This window comes from Kryptolebias marmoratus, linkage group LG15 (assembly GCF_001649575.2).
Source record: "Kryptolebias marmoratus isolate JLee-2015 linkage group LG15, ASM164957v2, whole genome shotgun sequence".
Classification (NCBI taxonomy): domain Eukaryota; kingdom Metazoa; phylum Chordata; class Actinopteri; order Cyprinodontiformes; family Rivulidae; genus Kryptolebias; species Kryptolebias marmoratus.
Window position 1 is genome coordinate 9,161,355 of NC_051444.1, and position 17,889 is coordinate 9,179,243.

General features: G+C 44.3%; 3 protein-coding genes across 4 annotated transcripts in view; all 3 read left to right on the plus strand.

The window, feature by feature from the left end:
* The first annotated feature begins 1,281 nt into the window (after nt 1–1,281).
* Nucleotides 1,282–3,282, plus strand: thap11 (THAP domain containing 11). The gene has a single exon (XM_017440997.3). It carries the CDS (start codon nt 1,625–1,627, stop codon nt 2,417–2,419), a length of 795 nt encoding a protein of 264 aa, XP_017296486.1. The 5' UTR covers nt 1,282–1,624; the 3' UTR covers nt 2,420–3,282.
* A 2,967-nt stretch (nt 3,283–6,249) lies between these two features.
* nrn1lb (neuritin 1-like b) lies at nt 6,250–10,708 on the plus strand. The gene is made up of 3 exons (XM_017441588.3): nt 6,250–6,646; nt 8,358–8,505; nt 10,107–10,708. Exons 1-3 carry the CDS (start codon nt 6,595–6,597, stop codon nt 10,402–10,404), a joined length of 498 nt encoding a protein of 165 aa, XP_017297077.1. The 5' UTR covers nt 6,250–6,594; the 3' UTR covers nt 10,405–10,708.
* Nucleotides 10,709–13,356: 2,648 nt separating this feature from the next.
* Nucleotides 13,357–17,889, plus strand: part of slc38a8b (solute carrier family 38 member 8b) — a 7,516-nt gene continuing 2,983 nt past the window's right edge. For both annotated transcript variants that reach the window (XM_017440875.3, XM_017440882.3), the window contains exons 1-8: nt 13,357–13,553; nt 14,672–14,870; nt 15,282–15,438; nt 15,518–15,622; nt 15,706–15,763; nt 16,521–16,635; nt 16,718–16,865; nt 16,932–17,134. In XM_017440875.3, coding sequence (XP_017296364.1) covers nt 13,365–13,553; nt 14,672–14,870; nt 15,282–15,438; nt 15,518–15,622; nt 15,706–15,763; nt 16,521–16,635; nt 16,718–16,865; nt 16,932–17,134 — 1,174 coding nt within the window. In that variant the 5' untranslated portion in view covers nt 13,357–13,364. The remainder of the gene's footprint in view (nt 13,554–14,671; nt 14,871–15,281; nt 15,439–15,517; nt 15,623–15,705; nt 15,764–16,520; nt 16,636–16,717; nt 16,866–16,931; nt 17,135–17,889) is intronic.

A 17,889-nucleotide genomic window follows, 5' to 3' on the forward strand; every position in this document is an offset into this window, starting at 1 on the left:
CACTAAAAAAATTTATTTCGTTAGTCCTCAGCATTGTTTATATAGCCCTGCGCCTTTAAGTATACTGTAGCAAGATGGCGCCGCTTTCGCCGCATCTCGGCCCGAGCCTTTAAAGCGGCGTGTCATGTCTATCCATATAAGTCATTGGTATACATATATACGTCATCTGCTAACTTAGCTTAGCTTGAATAGCACTGAGAGGAAGCGGAAACACTGATGAAGGATTTTTTTTTTTGCTTAGGACGTGAACCAAATTTACCAAATAAGTAATAAAAAGTTAAATTACCAGAGGTGAAGTGCGCCCTTTAAAATATTTTGTTTTTCGGACAGATTCAAATTAAAGTTTTAGGGTTTCTGTTTGGCTTGTTTGGAACTCAGAAAGTGCCAGGTGTAAAAATAATAATATGGAAATCTATTCCCTTAGTGTAGTAAACCATATGCACAAATTTACATTAACATTAGTGTTTATGTGCAGCAGCAGGTGTTTTGTTATGCTTTCTTTTTGCACAGGAAAATAAGTCAACACAACACCCACTAAATCTGCAACATCCAGCTATATGCAATAACAATAACAGTAATGTTGGTAAAATCACACTGGGCATTTATATTTCAGATATTTATGTCTCCTTTTCATGCCATTCTAAAAGTAAATTTAGAAATGTACATTTTGTATAATTTCATAGTTTTGTCCTTTAATTTGGTTCACTTTCTGGACTCGGGTTATTCTGAGTCACTCATTAAAGCGATCCAGTTCACTCAAGTTGGCCATGATGCAACAAGCAAACAAACTACTGCGTTGGATGTTAAAGATCCACATTTGCATTATTCAGAGATGTTTATTTCACAATGTATGTCATTGTTCACACAAAAAGAAAACGGCAGAGTTTTGGCGACATTAGCTACAAAAATTGAACTGAGCGGATAACTCTTAAAATTAAATACCATTGACAATTGTTTTATGAGCTGAAAATGCATTTTGTGAGTGAACATCTGTGCTGTAAAAAACAAACTTTAGCTCTTCTTTTTCTGCTCTTAGAGAATACTAAATGTGATTAAATACTCACAAATTCCTGGCAAATGTTTTAACACGAATTGATTTTAGCAAACAATGATTTTTGGAAAATTTTATTATATTGTTTTTTTTTTTAAGTGAGTAATTTTAATATGATAATGATATTTAAACAGTAGTTTTTTATTGTTTATTGTGAAGCAAAACATTTAAAGTGTTGCAGTTCTGTACGCTGACCACTAGGGGCACTACGTCATTAAAGGCGACAGCAATGCCGCGCAAGGAATCATGGGACTTTTAGTTTTCCGCAGAAGACGGTCCACTTGACTACGGAACGAAGAACAAAACAAGACCTAAAACTAAATTATCCGGGTTGAATTCGGCGACGTTACGATGCCCTTTGGCTGCAAGTTCGGATGAAATCGAGTGAATTAGCAGCGGAGCGACTAACTTTAGCTAAAACAAAAACCATAACAAACAAACAGGAAGTCGTTAGCTTTGTGGGACGTGTAGTTCCGTATGTAGGCCGCCTAGCTTGATAACAACGCATATGAAAATAAACTTCAACAAAAAGACCCCGAAGGTTGTGATTTATCCCCGCGTTGTGGAGGAAACATGCCTGGGTTCACGTGCTGTGTCCCCGGCTGCTACAACAACTCGCACCGGGACCGGGACCTGCGCTTCTACACCTTCCCGAAGGACAGCGCGCTGCGGGAGCAGTGGCTCCGGAACATCTCCCGGGCCGGGGTCAGCGGCTGCTTCAGCACCTTCCAGCCCACCACGGGGCACCGAGTCTGCAGCGTCCACTTCGCCGGCGGCAGGAAGACCTACAGCGTCCGGGTGCCGTCCCTGTTCCCGCTGCGGGGGGTGAACGAGCGCAGGAGCCGGCGGGGGCGAGGCAGGAAGGTGTCCGCCGCGATTCCCGCCCCCGTCGCCAGCGTCCTGGGCAGCACGGCCGTGGGAGCCGAGGCCAACGCCGGCGGAGAAGCGGGGGACGACAGCATCACCGTGGTCCAGATAGGCCAGAACGGGGAGTACCTGGGCACGGCGCGGCTTCCCGCCCAGTCGGAGGGGACTTGCTACTCGGCGCCGGGCGGCGACGCGGAGCAGATCACCATCGAGGAGTCGGCGGGGGAGACCGGGCTGCCGGTGCAGTACGTCAGCGTGACCAGCAGCCCGCTGGATCACTCCTACTCCTTGACCACCGGCACCACGTCGGCCGAGCTGCTGCGCAAGCTGAACGAGCAGCGGGACATCATCGCGCTGATGGAGGTGAAGATGAAGGAGATGAAGGCGACCATCCGCCAGCTGCGCGTGGCGGAGGCCAAGCTCCAGGAGGAGGTGCGGGAGCGGGACCGGCTGCTGTGCGGCCAGGCGGCGGTGGCTGCCGGCGTCCGGAAGAAGAACTGACCCTGTTTGAATCAAACAAAACAAAAAAAACAACTGATGCTGACTTGAGCTGCTCCTCATATGGGCCTGATTTAAAAACAAACTCCTGCACTCTTACCCAGGATCAGCCCACTTTACTCCCCTGTCTGAGCTGCCAAACTAATTAATAAGGTTTTATTTCCTTTTTATGTTTGTTTTCAGCTTGAATTAGCAGGTTGATGCCAGAAACATTTCATGACTGCAAAACGAAATGAAGGATGAGATGAAGTTCATCTTCAAACAGCAAACACTACTCCTGGCTCAAATATATATATATTTAAAAACTGAGCAACAGTCAGATCTGCCTTTAAATCAATTTCCCCTTGTTGCTGAAACTATTTGTGCAACAAAAGAAAGAGTTGAGGAACTCTTTCAGCGACATAGGGCACCTAAAATATAAAAGTTCCTTGTGTTACCGCTCTGTCCCATGAATTCAGTTTATGAACATGTAAAAAAAACACATTTCTTTTTCCAGATATGCAACCTTCTCGTGTCCGCGTGTCTTCTGTTTTTCCCTCCTGGCCAACTTGTTACGTGCCTGTTTGTAGTCGGACGGTTTGCGTGTCTCGGTGCTGTTTTCTTTTGTTCATTTCTGATGCCTGACAGCTGCGCCGCGCTCCCAGATGTTCGCAGATCTGCTCCTGAGGTGTCCTGCTGCTGTCAGAGGAGCGCCTGCAGAGGAGAACGTCTCCTCCAAGGCGGCTTGTAGGATTTTTAACTTTCTTTCTTTTGGGTTTGTTTTAGCAAAGATGACACTTTTGCTCCTTAAAAAGAACAGTGTTTGTTTTGGGTTTTTTCCCCCAGCAGAGTTGTGGAAAAACTAATAAAACTTTTATAAGATGAAACTGTCTGTTGTGAAGATTAAATACAAGACAAAGCCATCTTCGGAGCTGAGAAGTGTTCATTTAAAGGGAAATTATCGCCTCTTTTTTTGGACGTTTTTAGAAATGTTGTGAATGTTAACAGATTTGAGCTGAAATGCATTTTATTATGCAGCTTATTTAAGCCCTCAGACCTTCTCCCAACAATCTGCAGCCTCTTCTCCAGCTGCCTGTTTAATTAAAATGATTATTAACAACAAAAAAAAGACTATCCAGGATTCTGAACAGGTGTCAAAGAGCACACCATCACCTAAAACCTGTAAACTCAGCTGGAAACGAAAGGTTTCAGGTCAGATCAGCTGTTTTGATGGTTTAAAAGCAGATAGGATCTACTGAGAAGGATCACTTTTACCCTCCCTGAAACCCTGGACTAACCCTGGACGCTCGGGTGGGATTTGGATCCTCTAGATGGCGCCCGGATGAAGCTGCAGCTGCTGTCAGCGAGGCCCGAGTCACTTCGTCTGCCTGCGAGTCGGCAGCTTTAACAGCTTCTCACGTGTCGGCTCGGTGGAATAACGTGGATCCCTGACGAGGAGCTGACTGTAAAATAATAATAATTAAAAAAAAAAGTTATTGTGATGAAGATGAGATCAGAGGAAAAGATGATGACTGGATAGGTCCGTGCACGGCGGACCGGAGCAGGATCCAGGATCCAGAGCTCTAATCTCATCAGGATTTAGTTTTTTTTGTTTGTTTTTTTGACTCCCAGCAGAGTTGCGTAAGGCCTTAATCCAGGGCTGTCAGCCCAGCTCTCCTTCTTTTCTGATTCTGCAGCTTTTTCACAGCCTCTCTCGTCAGATGGGTTCGTTCTTCCAGAACATTTACGAACCGTGGTCGATCTAAAACAATATGAGACTCTGAGATCTGACCATTAAGAGCGACACACACCTGAGATCTGACAGGTTTTTAAAGAATCGACTTTGAAGGACCTGAGTTTAAAAACTCATCGCAGGTGATTCTTGTTGGGTTTTTTTGGTGTCTAATGATCCGGCCTTTTTGTTTGAAGGTTCTGCTTATTAGATGTGAAACAAGCATTCATTTAGTCACTGTTTCTTCTGACTTTAGGAATGATTCATACAGCGAACATTCAGGAGGTTTGTCAAACACCTGGCGGTGGTTCTCCTGGTCCTGGGTCAGAGTCGATCCGAAATTTAGACGGTTGTGAAATGAACCTGAGTTTAAATCGATGAAGAGGCTTTTGGTCCACAGTGTCACAGCTCCGGGTCCCTGCAGAGGAAAGTAGATGTTTGAAATGAAGTTCAGATGATTGTGAACAGTCAATATCTTACCTGTAGTAGATAGCAGTGATAAGAACCTGAGCTTGGAGAAAGAAGGGCTGTCAGTACAGAAATGGTAACTGTGTTTGGGTTGAATTGTTGTTTCCGTTTGGCCTTTTTGTAATCAGAGGACCTCCACACCTGTCCCTCAGGTGCTCCCGGTAAGTCCCGCCCCTCAGATCTTACGGTTTGCTTCCCGACCTTTCTGGATGGACGCTGTGCTCCCCGTGCCGCCCCGCTTCTGCCTGCTTCGCAGTTCCGTTCTTCCCAGACCTCTTTTTGCCAGCTTTTATCCTGCTCCCGTTTTGGGTCCTCGTCGCACACCGCCGCCAACAGGGCCGATTTCAGGTTTATAGAACCTGAGAAATTAGTCAGAGATTATCATCAGATTAACATATCTGCCTCGAGAGGTCCTTCTAGTCGGCCCGCAAAGAAAAAGAACAGTAACTGAACAGAATAATCAGGTAACTGACAACAAACCTGCTTCTGCTCCTTATTATTATTTAACTCAAAACTCTGCTGTTTATTTTTTAATCAGTCGCTGCCATAAAAGTTGGACGACAACGCAACAGGCCGTGTGTCTGTTGGTCAAAACATCCCATTAACGAAACTCCCCGGATTCAACTTCTTCAGTTTCACAGCAGACCTGCTTCGAGGTTGGCTGTTTTATTAAACACGAAAATGGCAGATATGGAGCTGAAACCTGGTGTGGTAGTAGCTGGGCGTAACCGCCAACACTCACGCTGAGGGCTAACTGACCACTCGGGGTCTTTGGCGTGATCTGTTTGTTTATTTTAGCTGATTTAAAAGCAGACGTGCAGGGATTCACAGGGAGAGTCACACCTGGAGCTTATCGTCTTCACAGCAAAGCGTATCCAGAGGCAGTCGGATGTTTTCCGGATTTACTTCCGTTTCTAAGTTAGCCTCTGAGGAGTATCGATCTGGGGCAGCAGACAGATTATTCTCTGGTTGGTGGCTGTTTTAAGCTGCAGATTAACAATGGGTTACCGTTTCTTCAGCGTGCAGATGTGAAGCCGGACTTAGACTAATGCACAAAGTGAAAGCCATCTGGGCGAGTGGGCGGGGGGATTTTGAGGTGGATGTAAGACAACTATTTAACTGAGAACATGACAAATAATCAGCCATCTTTTTATTTCCTGCTCTGTGAATGTCCAGGTTTTTAATTAAAGGCGGTTTAACGCCTCCTCCTCGCTGGCCCCTCTGTGACCCAGATCTCCCTGGACGAATCCACCCCCCCCCACCTCCTCCCCGCCCAGGCTGCTGCTATTCTCCGAGGTCGGCCTGCATCTGTGCCGTCGGCTCCCAGGTGAGCTGGGTCCTCTGATCCTCACGGGGACGTCTCGCCCATCTGTCCGGCACAGCGACAGGAAACGGTCACAAATCCTCTTCACGCTTCTGACAGGGGGCTTCCTTTTCCTGCTAAGATGAAAGCGCAGCGTTTCGGAGCAGCAGCAGCAGCAGGCGCGTGGTGTCACGAAGCCTGTGCACCGCAAGAACAATCACCATCATACCCAACATAAGTCATTTGTGTTTCAAGTAAATGTTCCAAATACTGAACACCGGAAATGAGAATGCTTTAATCCACTGAGCCGTGTTGGGACGCTGTCATTGGTCTGCTGCCTCCGAGCTCTCTCCATGGCCCTCGCCTCTATGGTGCGCACACACACACACACACACACACACACACACACACACACACACACACACAGCATCCTCTTTACTCTCCGCGCTGCACTGGACCCTTTGACTGTTAATCCAGCTGGCGTGCGCCTCTGAGCATTGTCGTACTCTTTTTTTATTTTTGCAAATCTGATGAATTCCCAGCGGATGACAGAAAGCAAATTTTAAAAGCAAAGACTTTCCCCTCTTTCCCCCCCAACCACACACACACAGACAGACACACACTTCTCGGGACCGCCGCCGCCGTCGTTCAGAGGTGGACCTGAGCTCCGCGGGGCTCCGCCGGACCGACCCGAGGATGAGGCCCCCTCCAGGAGCTGCAGCGCTGCTGCCCCTCGCCCTCGGCCTCAGTAAGAACGACCCTGTGCTCTCTGCTTGTTTCTGACACGAGCTGTAAACGTTCTGACACTCTTAAAGATTTTTTTTTTTTTCCTTTTGGTTCTTAACTGGGTTAGAGCAGAGGAAAGCAGTCTGAAGTAGCTGAAAAAGCTTAGAAAGTCAGATGTGATGTGAAACCAAGTAGAAAAAGGGTTTTTATCTTGATAAAACAGCCATTTTCTCCTTATAGGTTCTCTCTGCTACTGTGTGTGTGTGCGTGTGTGTGTGGAAGCACATGAGTGAACATCAAGTATTTTATCATGGAAGTTTTTTTCAGCTGAACAAACAGAAACACCGGCATTTATGACGGCTGTAACGTGAGCTTTTTTTTATTTTTTATTTTTCTTTTGAAATCCAGTAAGAATTTGCTGAATGTTTTACGGAAAACAAACAAAGTTTAAGAATTAAAGCAGTCTCTTCAGGCAGTTTCTTAAAAAAATCTGAGCTTCATTGAAAATGTCAAAAGGACAAATAGGCTCAAATAAACAAGTTAAAATTACGGCAGATTTAAAGGAATCGTTCAGAAAACTTATTTTGACTCACTGGCCTTTAACTCAACTGACTCGATTTTAATAATTTTTATTGGTACTGATTTTATCTGTTTAACTGCCTTGTTTTATTCTGTTTGGAATTGAGTTTTCAATTCATTATTGTGTGTTTAAGCTTTGTTATTTTATTTTTATGCTTCTTTTATTTATTGCTGATGTTCAGCGCTTTGTTTCAGCTGCGGCTGGTGTTAAAGCGCAATATAAATAATGATGATGATGATGGTGGTCGAGAACAACTAATGTCTCACCTGCTGAAGATCTTTGAGCGACAAAACTGATGAGCTAACAGCTAGTCCAAGCGAGGCCAACGTGTGCTGCTGTCGTCTGAAAACAACTCCGGTCTCAAATGCTGCTTTAAAAGAAAAAAACCCAAAAAGCTTTTCCCATCATCATCCTTTTTGCATCGTGTGGTTCTACAGTTGTCTGCGAGCACAAGCAGTAGCAGCTAGCTGTAGCACCGTTATATTTCAGGCTGGAGAAACAAAACATTCCTGTTTTTATATGGTGGAGAAAACAGCTCTCATGTGATGAATTAAACTCAGTTTTTCAGGCTTTTTCAAAGAGTTATCAGTAACAGTATGATGCTAACTGTTCCAAACATTCCCACGAGATCTGATTTATTCCTTGAAGCTTTAAAGTCGGTCTTTAGAAGATTTGCCGGCTGTCTGTATCTGTTTAACGGAGTCAGGCGGGTCTCAGTTGGGCTTTTTTTTGCCAAATGTCGGCGGCAGAAAGAGCTCAACAATCGCCATCAAACCTAAACACGATGAACACATTTTCACTGAAGGTTTTATCCTCTAATCTGCGTTTGGGCTCTCCAATCAGACGGCGACCTCCAACCAATCTCGGAATAAAAGTGTAATCTATGAGCTCATCAATGTGCTCAAACAGCCTGTAGATGATTTGTCCTTCACAGATATTTGGCTTTGTGGGTGCATAATCTCCCCAGATGAATGGAATTACGACATATTTCTGTATTTGTTTGATCCATCTCAGCACCAGATGGACTCTGTGTCTCTATACACACCCAGTTTCACTTGGAGAGGAGGAAGGTGTATGTGTGTGTGTGTGTGTGTGTGTGTGTGGGGGAAATATATCTGCTCCAGGAGATAAAACAAGATGTTTCCTTGTCCAGGTTTGGCTCGTGTGTGTTTTGGAGCAGCGATCCCTGCCGCCTGCGGCTCCATCTACAGGAACTTCGCTCAGTGTTTGCTCACACTCGGGGACAGTTTGGCGGAAACACAAAAAGACCAGAATACACAGGACATCGATTCGATCTGCAGGTGTGTGTGTGTGTTTACATTATGTGAACCATTCTGTCTCCATTTCGACACAGCTCCTGTTGAGTGTGTCCACGGTCCTCATTTTCATATTGTTTCTCCTAAACCATTGGTGTCCAGTCCTGGTCCTGGAGGGCCACCATCCTGCAGGTTTTAGATCAGAGGGGCCAAAATGAAAAACTCGGTCCTACCAAGGGGCCAATCGAGATCAATATTTATCAAAACAATACATGAATTACCTCTTGTTTAAAGGCAATATGTCAAATCATTCACACAGAAAAATAAAATGCCTTTTCCTTGTGTCATATTATATAGAATTAAAAACAAGCATACTTTAATGAGCAAAGAAATACAGATCAAACTTAAAAATACATCATTAGCATTCATTCTAAAAAGCCACCAACAAAACTCCAATCATAGAGCTGCTAACATTTAACTTTGATACAAGAAGAAAACACAGAAAAAGACATTAATATATTAAAGCATACTCACTGACTCTGATGCACATTAACTCAGGTCAGATATCAGATGTCGTTTCTTGGCTGCAAGTTTATCAACATGAGTCTGATCGGTCCCATCTGAGGCTCTCTGTTGCTCTTTCCACGTCAAAATATTAAAGATTGCTGAGAAATTAAAACTTGTTTTCTTGGCTTCAAAGTAACTATCACGAGGCGATTAAATAGGCTCTGATTATCTTAAAGCGACACAGACTCGATCTGCCACAAACCGGAGGGCCAGATCTGATAAAGCTCCAAGATTATCTTCGGGAGACCAGATAAAAGGTTACCAAGGGTCGGATCTGGCCCGCGGGCCTTGAGTTCCAGCAGGTCTTCAAGTCCTGCAGACGCCTGTTAATCACTCAGTCATTCAGATCAGATGAGTCAAAGCAGAGAGAGACACCTAAAACATGGAGGACAGTGCCCCTCCAGGACCAGGGCTGGACGCCGCTCCTGTGGCTCCTAATAAAGCCTCGGGATCACATGTGCTCCAGAGAAGAGGCCAGATGGGGCCAAACCAAAACTAAAAGCCACAACGGCATTTCAGGACTATTATCACCGGCTTCTGTTGTCACTTATGGACATTTAAAAACAAAAACAAATCTGTAATATGGAAGTAAAGGACTCAGCCTCTGACTGGTTTTTGTCCCTTTAGGACGCCTTGAAAGTGTCTGTCAGAGTAACATTGAATACAAATATAATCTTTAATGTAATACCTAAGAACGGGGGGTTGGGATGCATTAAATCTGTTTCTGTCTTGAATCGTCTGTTTTGCATCTATAATTGGAAGCAGGTGAAGCTCTGATTAAAGAGGAAAAGGCAGACATTAGTTTAGGGATGGGCAACCCTAGTCCTCGAGGACCACTAACCACCATGTTTTACTTGTTTCTCTGCTCCAACACACCTGATTTGAATCAGTGTGTGATTAATAGGCTCCTGCAGAACATGCAGAGGTAATTTAACCATGAATCAGGTGTGTTGGAGCAGGGAAACAAGGAAAATATGCAGGATAGTGGCCCTTGAGGACCAGGGTTGTTTTCCAACCTGAAAGCTGCTCTCATCCCATCCCGGCACCGACACCTCCTCTTGCTCTGGTTTCCCCTGAAGGTCCTGGAACGAGTTTCACGTCTGTGCCAACTCGGCCCTGACTGGGTGTCCCGGGGAGGCAGCGGCCATCTGGGAGTCTCTGAGGCAGGAGTCCAGGAAGGCGCAGTTTTCCGGAAACCTGTACGACATGTGCGCCAGCCGCACCACCCTCCCCTCCGCCAGCACCCAGCCGGCTCCTCAGGGCCCTCCGACCTCCGACCAGAGCAGCCAGGAGACACTGAAGGGTCAGACGCAGAGGCACGGCCCGGCCGCCGTCACGCTGCTGCTCCCGGCGCTGCTGCTCCTCCTGAGGCGTTAGTGAACCCTCGCCCAGCCGAGACTTTAAGGCCCCAATCAACTATCTGTTTTAACTAGAAACGCTACGTGTGTGTGTGTGTGTGTGTGTGTGTGAGTGTGTGTTGTGTGAGAGTGCCATCCAGAGGGAATGAACCTTTAGAGACACGTTTTGTACTCTTACACCAGCTCTCGACCTGAAGGAGATCTTCTGAAGCAATAAAAGTTTCATCTGAGGGATGAAGGCCACTCGTCTGTTTGCTGCTTCCTGTTCTGATCCATTTTGTGTCCTTCCTGGCAGAGACTTCATTTAGCTCATGTCTTTCCTTTTTGTCTGGTATTAAACCGGCCCGTGATGCAAAAAACACGCTGCCTCACTGATCCAGACCAGTTCCAGATGATGTTTTGTTTCTTGAAGCCACTTTAGTTTGACCTTTAACCCCCAAAAGCACCAAGAGGGCACTTAACTCAAAGGACAAACCGGTGGTGTTTTCACTGTCTGTCCTGAAGACATATTTTATTTTCTTTCTAACATTTTGTTGAATCGACAGTACGTATAAACAGTAACCCTTTCAACAGATATAAAGTCAACAAAGTGATTCCCAAAAAAGCTTTTAGCTGAAAACTTTTCATCCAATCAGCTGAAGGATTAAAGATACGACTTCCAGACGCCGTTCACCTGTTAGGAGATGATTGTTCTTCGATTGTCCTGTTTTCTCAACACACCTGCGACCGATAAAACCCGTTTCTGGCTTCAGATTTGATGACTGCAGACTGGAGTTTCATGCTGCTACAGTCGGGAGTGAAAACTGGTGGAAAAGCCTCCAAAGTCAAAGAAAAAAAAACATGAGAAGATCTTCAGAAAACTTGAGAATTTATCACTCGAAACGTGCTCCAAAGCTTACAAAAACATGTTGCTCTACGGGAGAAATGGGAATAAAAAAGTAAATTAGACAAATAAGAAATGTTCCTCGAGACACGAGAAGAGTTTAAGTGACTTTATGTAACAATTATCATATTTTATAGACTTAAAATGTAGGGGAGGAACACAAAATTGAAAGAAAATCTTCGTTTAAGGTAATTTTTTAAGTTGCTGGAATAAATATGGTCACATCATATACATACATAAAATGAGAAAATTAGTTTTTAAGGCGCAAAACAGAGTTTGTTCACATTCGGTTTAATTTATCTGGAAATCACATTTATGCACAAACTTTCTGCTCTGCTGAACTTTATCATCAGTTTAAAAAGTAATAATTTCAGCTTCTTAATTGTTCCTGGTTGTGATATTAATTATCCAGGTACAAGTCAGAGGGAGAAGGAGGCCGGAACTTCTTTTATTTCTTCCTAATTGATCCCTCACTGTGATCTTTTCCTCTTTTTTTCCTCTGTTTTCAGCTGATTGAAAGGTTGATGAGCGTTTTATTTGTTCGGGAACAGGAAGCAGCGCCTGAGTTTGTGGGTGCAGGTGAGCGTGTGAACACGTGCGCGACTTTAATGCTCTTAAACCGTTTCATAACCGCAGATTCAGGAGTCGATTAATCTCATCAGCCGTGCTGCAGGTTCCACCTTTAAAAACCTCAAAGACTCTTGATTTCCTACGAGTTCAGGCGGGACAGGCGGCGAAGGAGGACTGTCGGGATGTCTGCAGGTGGGACAGGTGAGGGTCAGAGGTCAGCCTTCCTGATTTGATGGGCTGATCGCAGCTGAACATCCTGCTTAATGTTCTCCTCTAAAACCTGGGACAAAAGGCGGGTCACCTAGAGTTCACAGGCTTCAAGACTAATCTGAATACTGTCGATTCACAGATTTTCTTTTTTTTTTTTTCTTCCTGAAATCCAACAGATGAGCTCTGAAAGTGTATCTGGGCTGATAAATTTTGGTCTCAGTCTCGGAAAACATGAGACAGACACACAGATGAACTCCTGGACTTCACTGTAAACTCTTCCTGTTTGTTTCGCTGCTTCATATTAAGCTGCAGTCGTTTTCCTTCAGAACAGAAAGTCCTTGTGGTGTTTTCTGAACAACATGAGATGCAGAACAACATGCCCCGTGGTTTTAGTTGCTGCTCTCTGCTCCGCAGCAGACGATACGTCAAACATTGAGGGGGATTATGAATCCCAAATGTGGTGGACTGGAGCATCCATATGGCAGGATTTTTACTGCATCAGACCGTAAACCTGTCAGCTGAACGCCTCTGACTCTGAATGTTTGCTTCTGTGTGTTCAAGGAGAAAGAAAAGAAAAGGTTAAAGGGTATTTCTGATCTTCATAATCTTTATTTTTTTCTCCACAAGCTCTGTGGTGGACGTTCCTGAACAGAACCGGCCTGGTTCTGTTCGGGATCACCAGGCAGGAGGTGGACAGGTCCCACGTTTGTCCCCGGACCACATGGAGACAAACAGCCGTCCACCTCTACCCCCCTTAACCTAAAGAGTTTATATTTTCTTTAAAACATCCAAACCAACTGATTTATTAAACTGGCCTATTTTAAGATCTTTTACTCATTTCAGGCCCAGCCTTTGCACGCACCAAATAAGAACAGTATAATCTAAAGAGTGTTTTAGTTTTAGAGCCACATTTCCAACAGCTCATTTAATCACCTCCAAGCTGGCTTTGTGACAGTTCTGTGTAAAACATTGTTGCCTACTCTGACATAAATGTTTTAAATAATAATAAAAAGGTAGAAAAAGCCCATATTTCACCCTAAACAATGTGCATATTTGCACATTTTCTAGCTCTGTGAGCCTTAATGTTTGTGAAACATCTTGTCCTTGTCTTTATTCTGTTGTTCCTAAACTGTTCAGCTCTTAAAAGGACACGAAAGGACGGGGAGGACGATTGGACGTCCTCGCTTCAGTGTCAAATTTGTCACCTTTCTGCTAAATGCTTAATAGTCAAATGAAGCCCATGTGTGTGAGGGTGTGTAGGTCTATATAGTCCAAGCAGCTGCTCGGAGCCTGGTCTCCAGAGCTGACCCGGTGTCATGGAGGAGCTGGCCCGGGAGAGCATCAGCCTGCTGGCCCGGTCTGCGTCCCACGCCGACCCGCCTCGGCTCGGCTCATTTGGAGCCGTGTTCATCATGCTGAAGTCGGCTCTGGGAGCCGGGCTGCTCAACTTCCCCTGGGCCTTTCAGAGGGCAGGAGGGGTGAGCACCGCCATCGGCGTGGAGCTGGTGAGTCCAAATGGGAGTCCTGACACGTCGTTCTTTTTCATTTCTCATGAAAAATGCCAAACTTTTCACTGAATGTCACCTAATTGGTCAAACCTGAAGCTATGATTCAATTAGGAGGGTTTTTTTTGGGGGGGTGGGGGGTGGGGGGTGGTAAGTACTGATGAAAGCTCCTTGTCTGGCCCTGGTGTGAAATAGTTTTCACAGGTGAGCTCTAATGAAGCTTCTGGTTTCTGCTGAGCTTCATCTGGCTTTCCAAGAACAAGCAGAACGAGTGTTTCTGTCACATGATCAGCTTCTTGTTGTCCTCCCACTTTGGTTTCAGCAGCTTCCTGTGAAAAAAGCATCACAGGAGGCTGAGTTGGTCATTATGTTTCATTCCTGTAACTTTAATATTCAGCTTTTGTTGTGGAAAGTTCAGGAAAATGTAAACATATGGGAGCAAAGAGAGGCCATGCTTCAGAATTTATTTAACAAACATCAAGATAATAAGTTACTTATCTCTTTATATTGTGATAACTATTTAATTACATAGTAATGGTGAAACAAAGCTGCTTTTCACAAAGTAACAAGTTAATCTATGTAATGTTTTTGACCTATAAATTGTTTGCTTTTACATGAATTCCTTTAAAATCACAGAAAATCAGAGGTCAGCTGATCAGGACAGTCCTGCTTAATCAAAATGATTTGATTAAGTTGACTTTCTCTGACAGATCATCCCCAAAATGTCATAAAAACAACACAGAACAGTAAAATAAAGTGTAACATAAGAAACGCTGGCAAAGAAAACAAATCTTTTTCTTGAGATAACAGAACAATTTCTCCAGATAACTAGCTTTAAAAATAGCTCAGTTATCTCAGCAACAGGATGGTAATTTATCATTTTGATAAAACTCCTGACTTTATGACAGCAGCTCTCAGATTGTTTTTTTTTTTAATTTTTGCCTCTATTTGTGCAAGATGTGAAGACGTGCAGAACTTCTGGATCAACAAAAGATGCATTTTGAACATTTTATCTTCTCAGATCTTTAGTCTTTATCTGTCTGGTCGTGACCCTTGTCTGTCTGAGTTTGGTGTTTTTATGGCCTCGTTGTTTTAACCTTTAAGGCCGCCTCCTGCAGGTATCTCTGGTGTTCCTCATCAGCGGCCTGGTCGTCCTCGGCTACGCGTCGTCTGTCAGCAGACAGAGCACCTATCAGGACGTGGTGAGGGAAGTGTGCGGACGAGCTGCTGGACAGCTCTGCGAAGTCTGTTTCTGCTTCAACCTCTTCGTGATCAGCGTCGCCTTCCTGGTGGTGGTCCAGGACCAGCTGGAGAAACGTAACACGGCACAACTTTTCCCATAAAAGTCCATCTGCTCTGTTGTTGTTGAAGACTCGTTGGGATCCTTTAGTTTGATTTTTTTGCTTTTCAGCTAACTCACTAAGATTGGGCTCAACGTCCCAAATCAGAAAATTAAAAGAATTAAAAGTCTCCTTCTTGTAATTTCTGTTTTCATTAGAATTACCTCTAACACGCAGCTAGGATCAAAAGAAAACTGCATTTCCTTTTTGAGTTTCTTTGAATATTTTGTCATTTTCAAATAAAGCTTTTGAGTGGATCTCCAAACTGTTCAGACACTTAGAATAATCCTCCAAACTCTTCAAAGTCAAGCAGCTTCAGATTTGTTGACCCGAGACGACCTTCCATGTCTCGATGACTCCCGTTTGACGCCTTTCGTCTTCTTTCCAGTCTGTATTTCTTTATACGAGACGGTGACGGGCTCAGGGGAGGCGGAAATGCCTCGTCACTGGTACACCGACCAGCGCTTCGCCCTCTTCATCATGTGCCTTTTCATCATCTTACCGCTGTCCATCCCAAAAGAAATCGGCATCCAGAAATACACGAGGTACCCTGCGCGCTCGGCGGAACGTTGTCGGGTGTGAAAGGTTTAACCGGTAAACCGGTTGTCTACATGTGTTCATCAGTGTGTTGGGGACGCTGGCTGCTACGTATCTCTGCGTCGCAGTGATTGTTAAATATTACCTGATGGACATCCACACAAGTACAACAACTCCGGAGCACATCCAAGGGTCAGTACCTCCTGGTTTTTATTATGTGTGTGTATTTATAATCTGCTCACTGTCTCACCTGTTAAAGTGTGTGTGTGTTTCAGTTTGAGTTCATGGGTGTCCATGTTCAGCGTCGTGCCGACCATTTGCTTTGGCTTCCAGGTAGGATCATCCTCAGGCGCATCGGATGCACAACAGGTTCAGGTTTAGGTTTAATCTGTTTCCCGTCAGATTATTTCATCCTGAAACGATGAGACGTTTCCTCTTATCGAGATGTTTTCGTGACATTAGCGTAGAAGAAACTCCCTGAAGGCCGGTGTTGAAAAGACTTCTCCAAAGAAGGACCTGAAGATGTTTGAAATGAAGGTTCATGTTGGCTGCAGACTCTTTTTGAGATTGAGGTTCAGGTTGCTTTTAGAAAACAATAACAAAAAATGGTGTTTTTAGTTCTTCAAGAACCCCGAATTTTAAAAGTGATGACATAAAAGACTGCCTTTTGGCTCAAAAGCATGGATCAGGGGTGAGTATTTTGGTCTTTTGGCAGGACGATGACCTGAAGCATTTATCTATTCGTCCGACAGCACAGAAAAATGATCCAAAACAACCAGACGGATGGTTTTAAAATGACAGGCAGTCAGATCGCTTTAAAGACTGCTGTAAGCTCAAAGCACTTTCAACACAAGAACCAGCAGAACAGAGGCAGAAACCAAAAGCTTACAAACGCAAGAAGCTTCTAGATGATAAAAAACCCAAAAGCGACAGTCAGTGTCTGTCACTGTTACCAGATTAAATATTGTGTTTTTACAGATACGGTCTGGAAAATGTCATAACTGAAGGACAGTTTGTTCTTACGGCTCAAAATCCTCATAAAACAGGCATTTAGGATGGTGTGTGTGTGTGTGTGTGTGTGTGAGAGCAGTGCCATGAAGCCTGCATCGCGATCTACAGCAGCATGCAGAACCAGAAGCTCCTCCACTGGGTGCTCATCTCCGGGCTCTCCATGCTTTTCTGTTTGCTCGTCTACACCCTCACCGGTGAGTTCACCTGCGAGGCGTCCATCTCGTTGGATTACGTCTCACCTGACAGACGTTTGTCGTGTCCACGTTGTCCCCTCAGGCGTGTACGGCTTCTTGACCTTCGGGCAGGACGTCGCCTCAGATATTCTGATGTCGTATCCAGGAAACGACGTGGCCATGATCATCTCCAGACTTCTTTTCGGGATATCGATTGTCACCATCTATCCCATCATCCTCCTCCTGGGCAGGTAAGGCACATCAGAGCAGAGGTTTGTTGGGTTGTGGGATTTCATGTGTGTGTGTCTGTGTGACAGATCTGTTGTCCTGAACCTGATGCTGCGAGTTCAAAGACATCGGCGGGGAGTCGTCACTCACTGGTTCGAGAGTCGCTGCAGAGTGCTTCTAACCGTGGCCTGGATCACCTTCACGCTTCTCATCGCCATGTTTGTCCCAGACATGGCCGACGTCATCAGCGTCATTGGAGGAATCAGCGCCTTCTTCATCTTCATCTTTCCTGGTAGGCAGAAACGGGGACTCTTTTCTGCAAACTGCCAGAAATGTGTTTAAAAACGACACATTTTATTGTAGTCATTTATCCAGTTTGAACCAGAATTCATGCTTTTATTGTGAAGGTTCTTTACTGCATCAGATGGAAAACTTGGGTTCACAAAATGTTTTCTCATCTGAGCTGCACGGTGAAGTGGTGGTTGGTGCTGACACCTCACAGGAAGAAGGTTGATGGTTTGAATCCTAGCTGAGGCCTTTCTCTACGTGCAAACATGGCTTTTCTCTCCCACAGTTTAAAAACATGTTAATTAGACACTAAATGGACCTGAGCTGTGTGTGTTTGACTTTTTCTGATTGGTGACCCATCCCGTCCAACAGAACAGGTTGAAGCTGTAATTGTTTTGCTGTAAAACCTGGAAAATTTAAATTTAAATATAAACCATCAGAGTCTAAGTGGCTTTTGGAACAAAAATCTGTCACAAAGACCGTAAGCAGAATATACAGGTGCTGGTCATAAAATTAGAATATCATGAAAAAGTAGATTGATTTCAGTAATTCCATTTAAAAAGTGAAACTTGTATATTATATTCATACATTACATACAAACTCATATATTTCGAATGTTTATTTCGTTTAATTTTGATGATTACAAATGACAACAAATGAAAATCTCAAATTCATCATATCAGAAAATTAGAATATTACTGAAGACCAATAAAAACAAAGGATTTATAGAAATGTTGGCCAACTGAAAAGTATGAACAT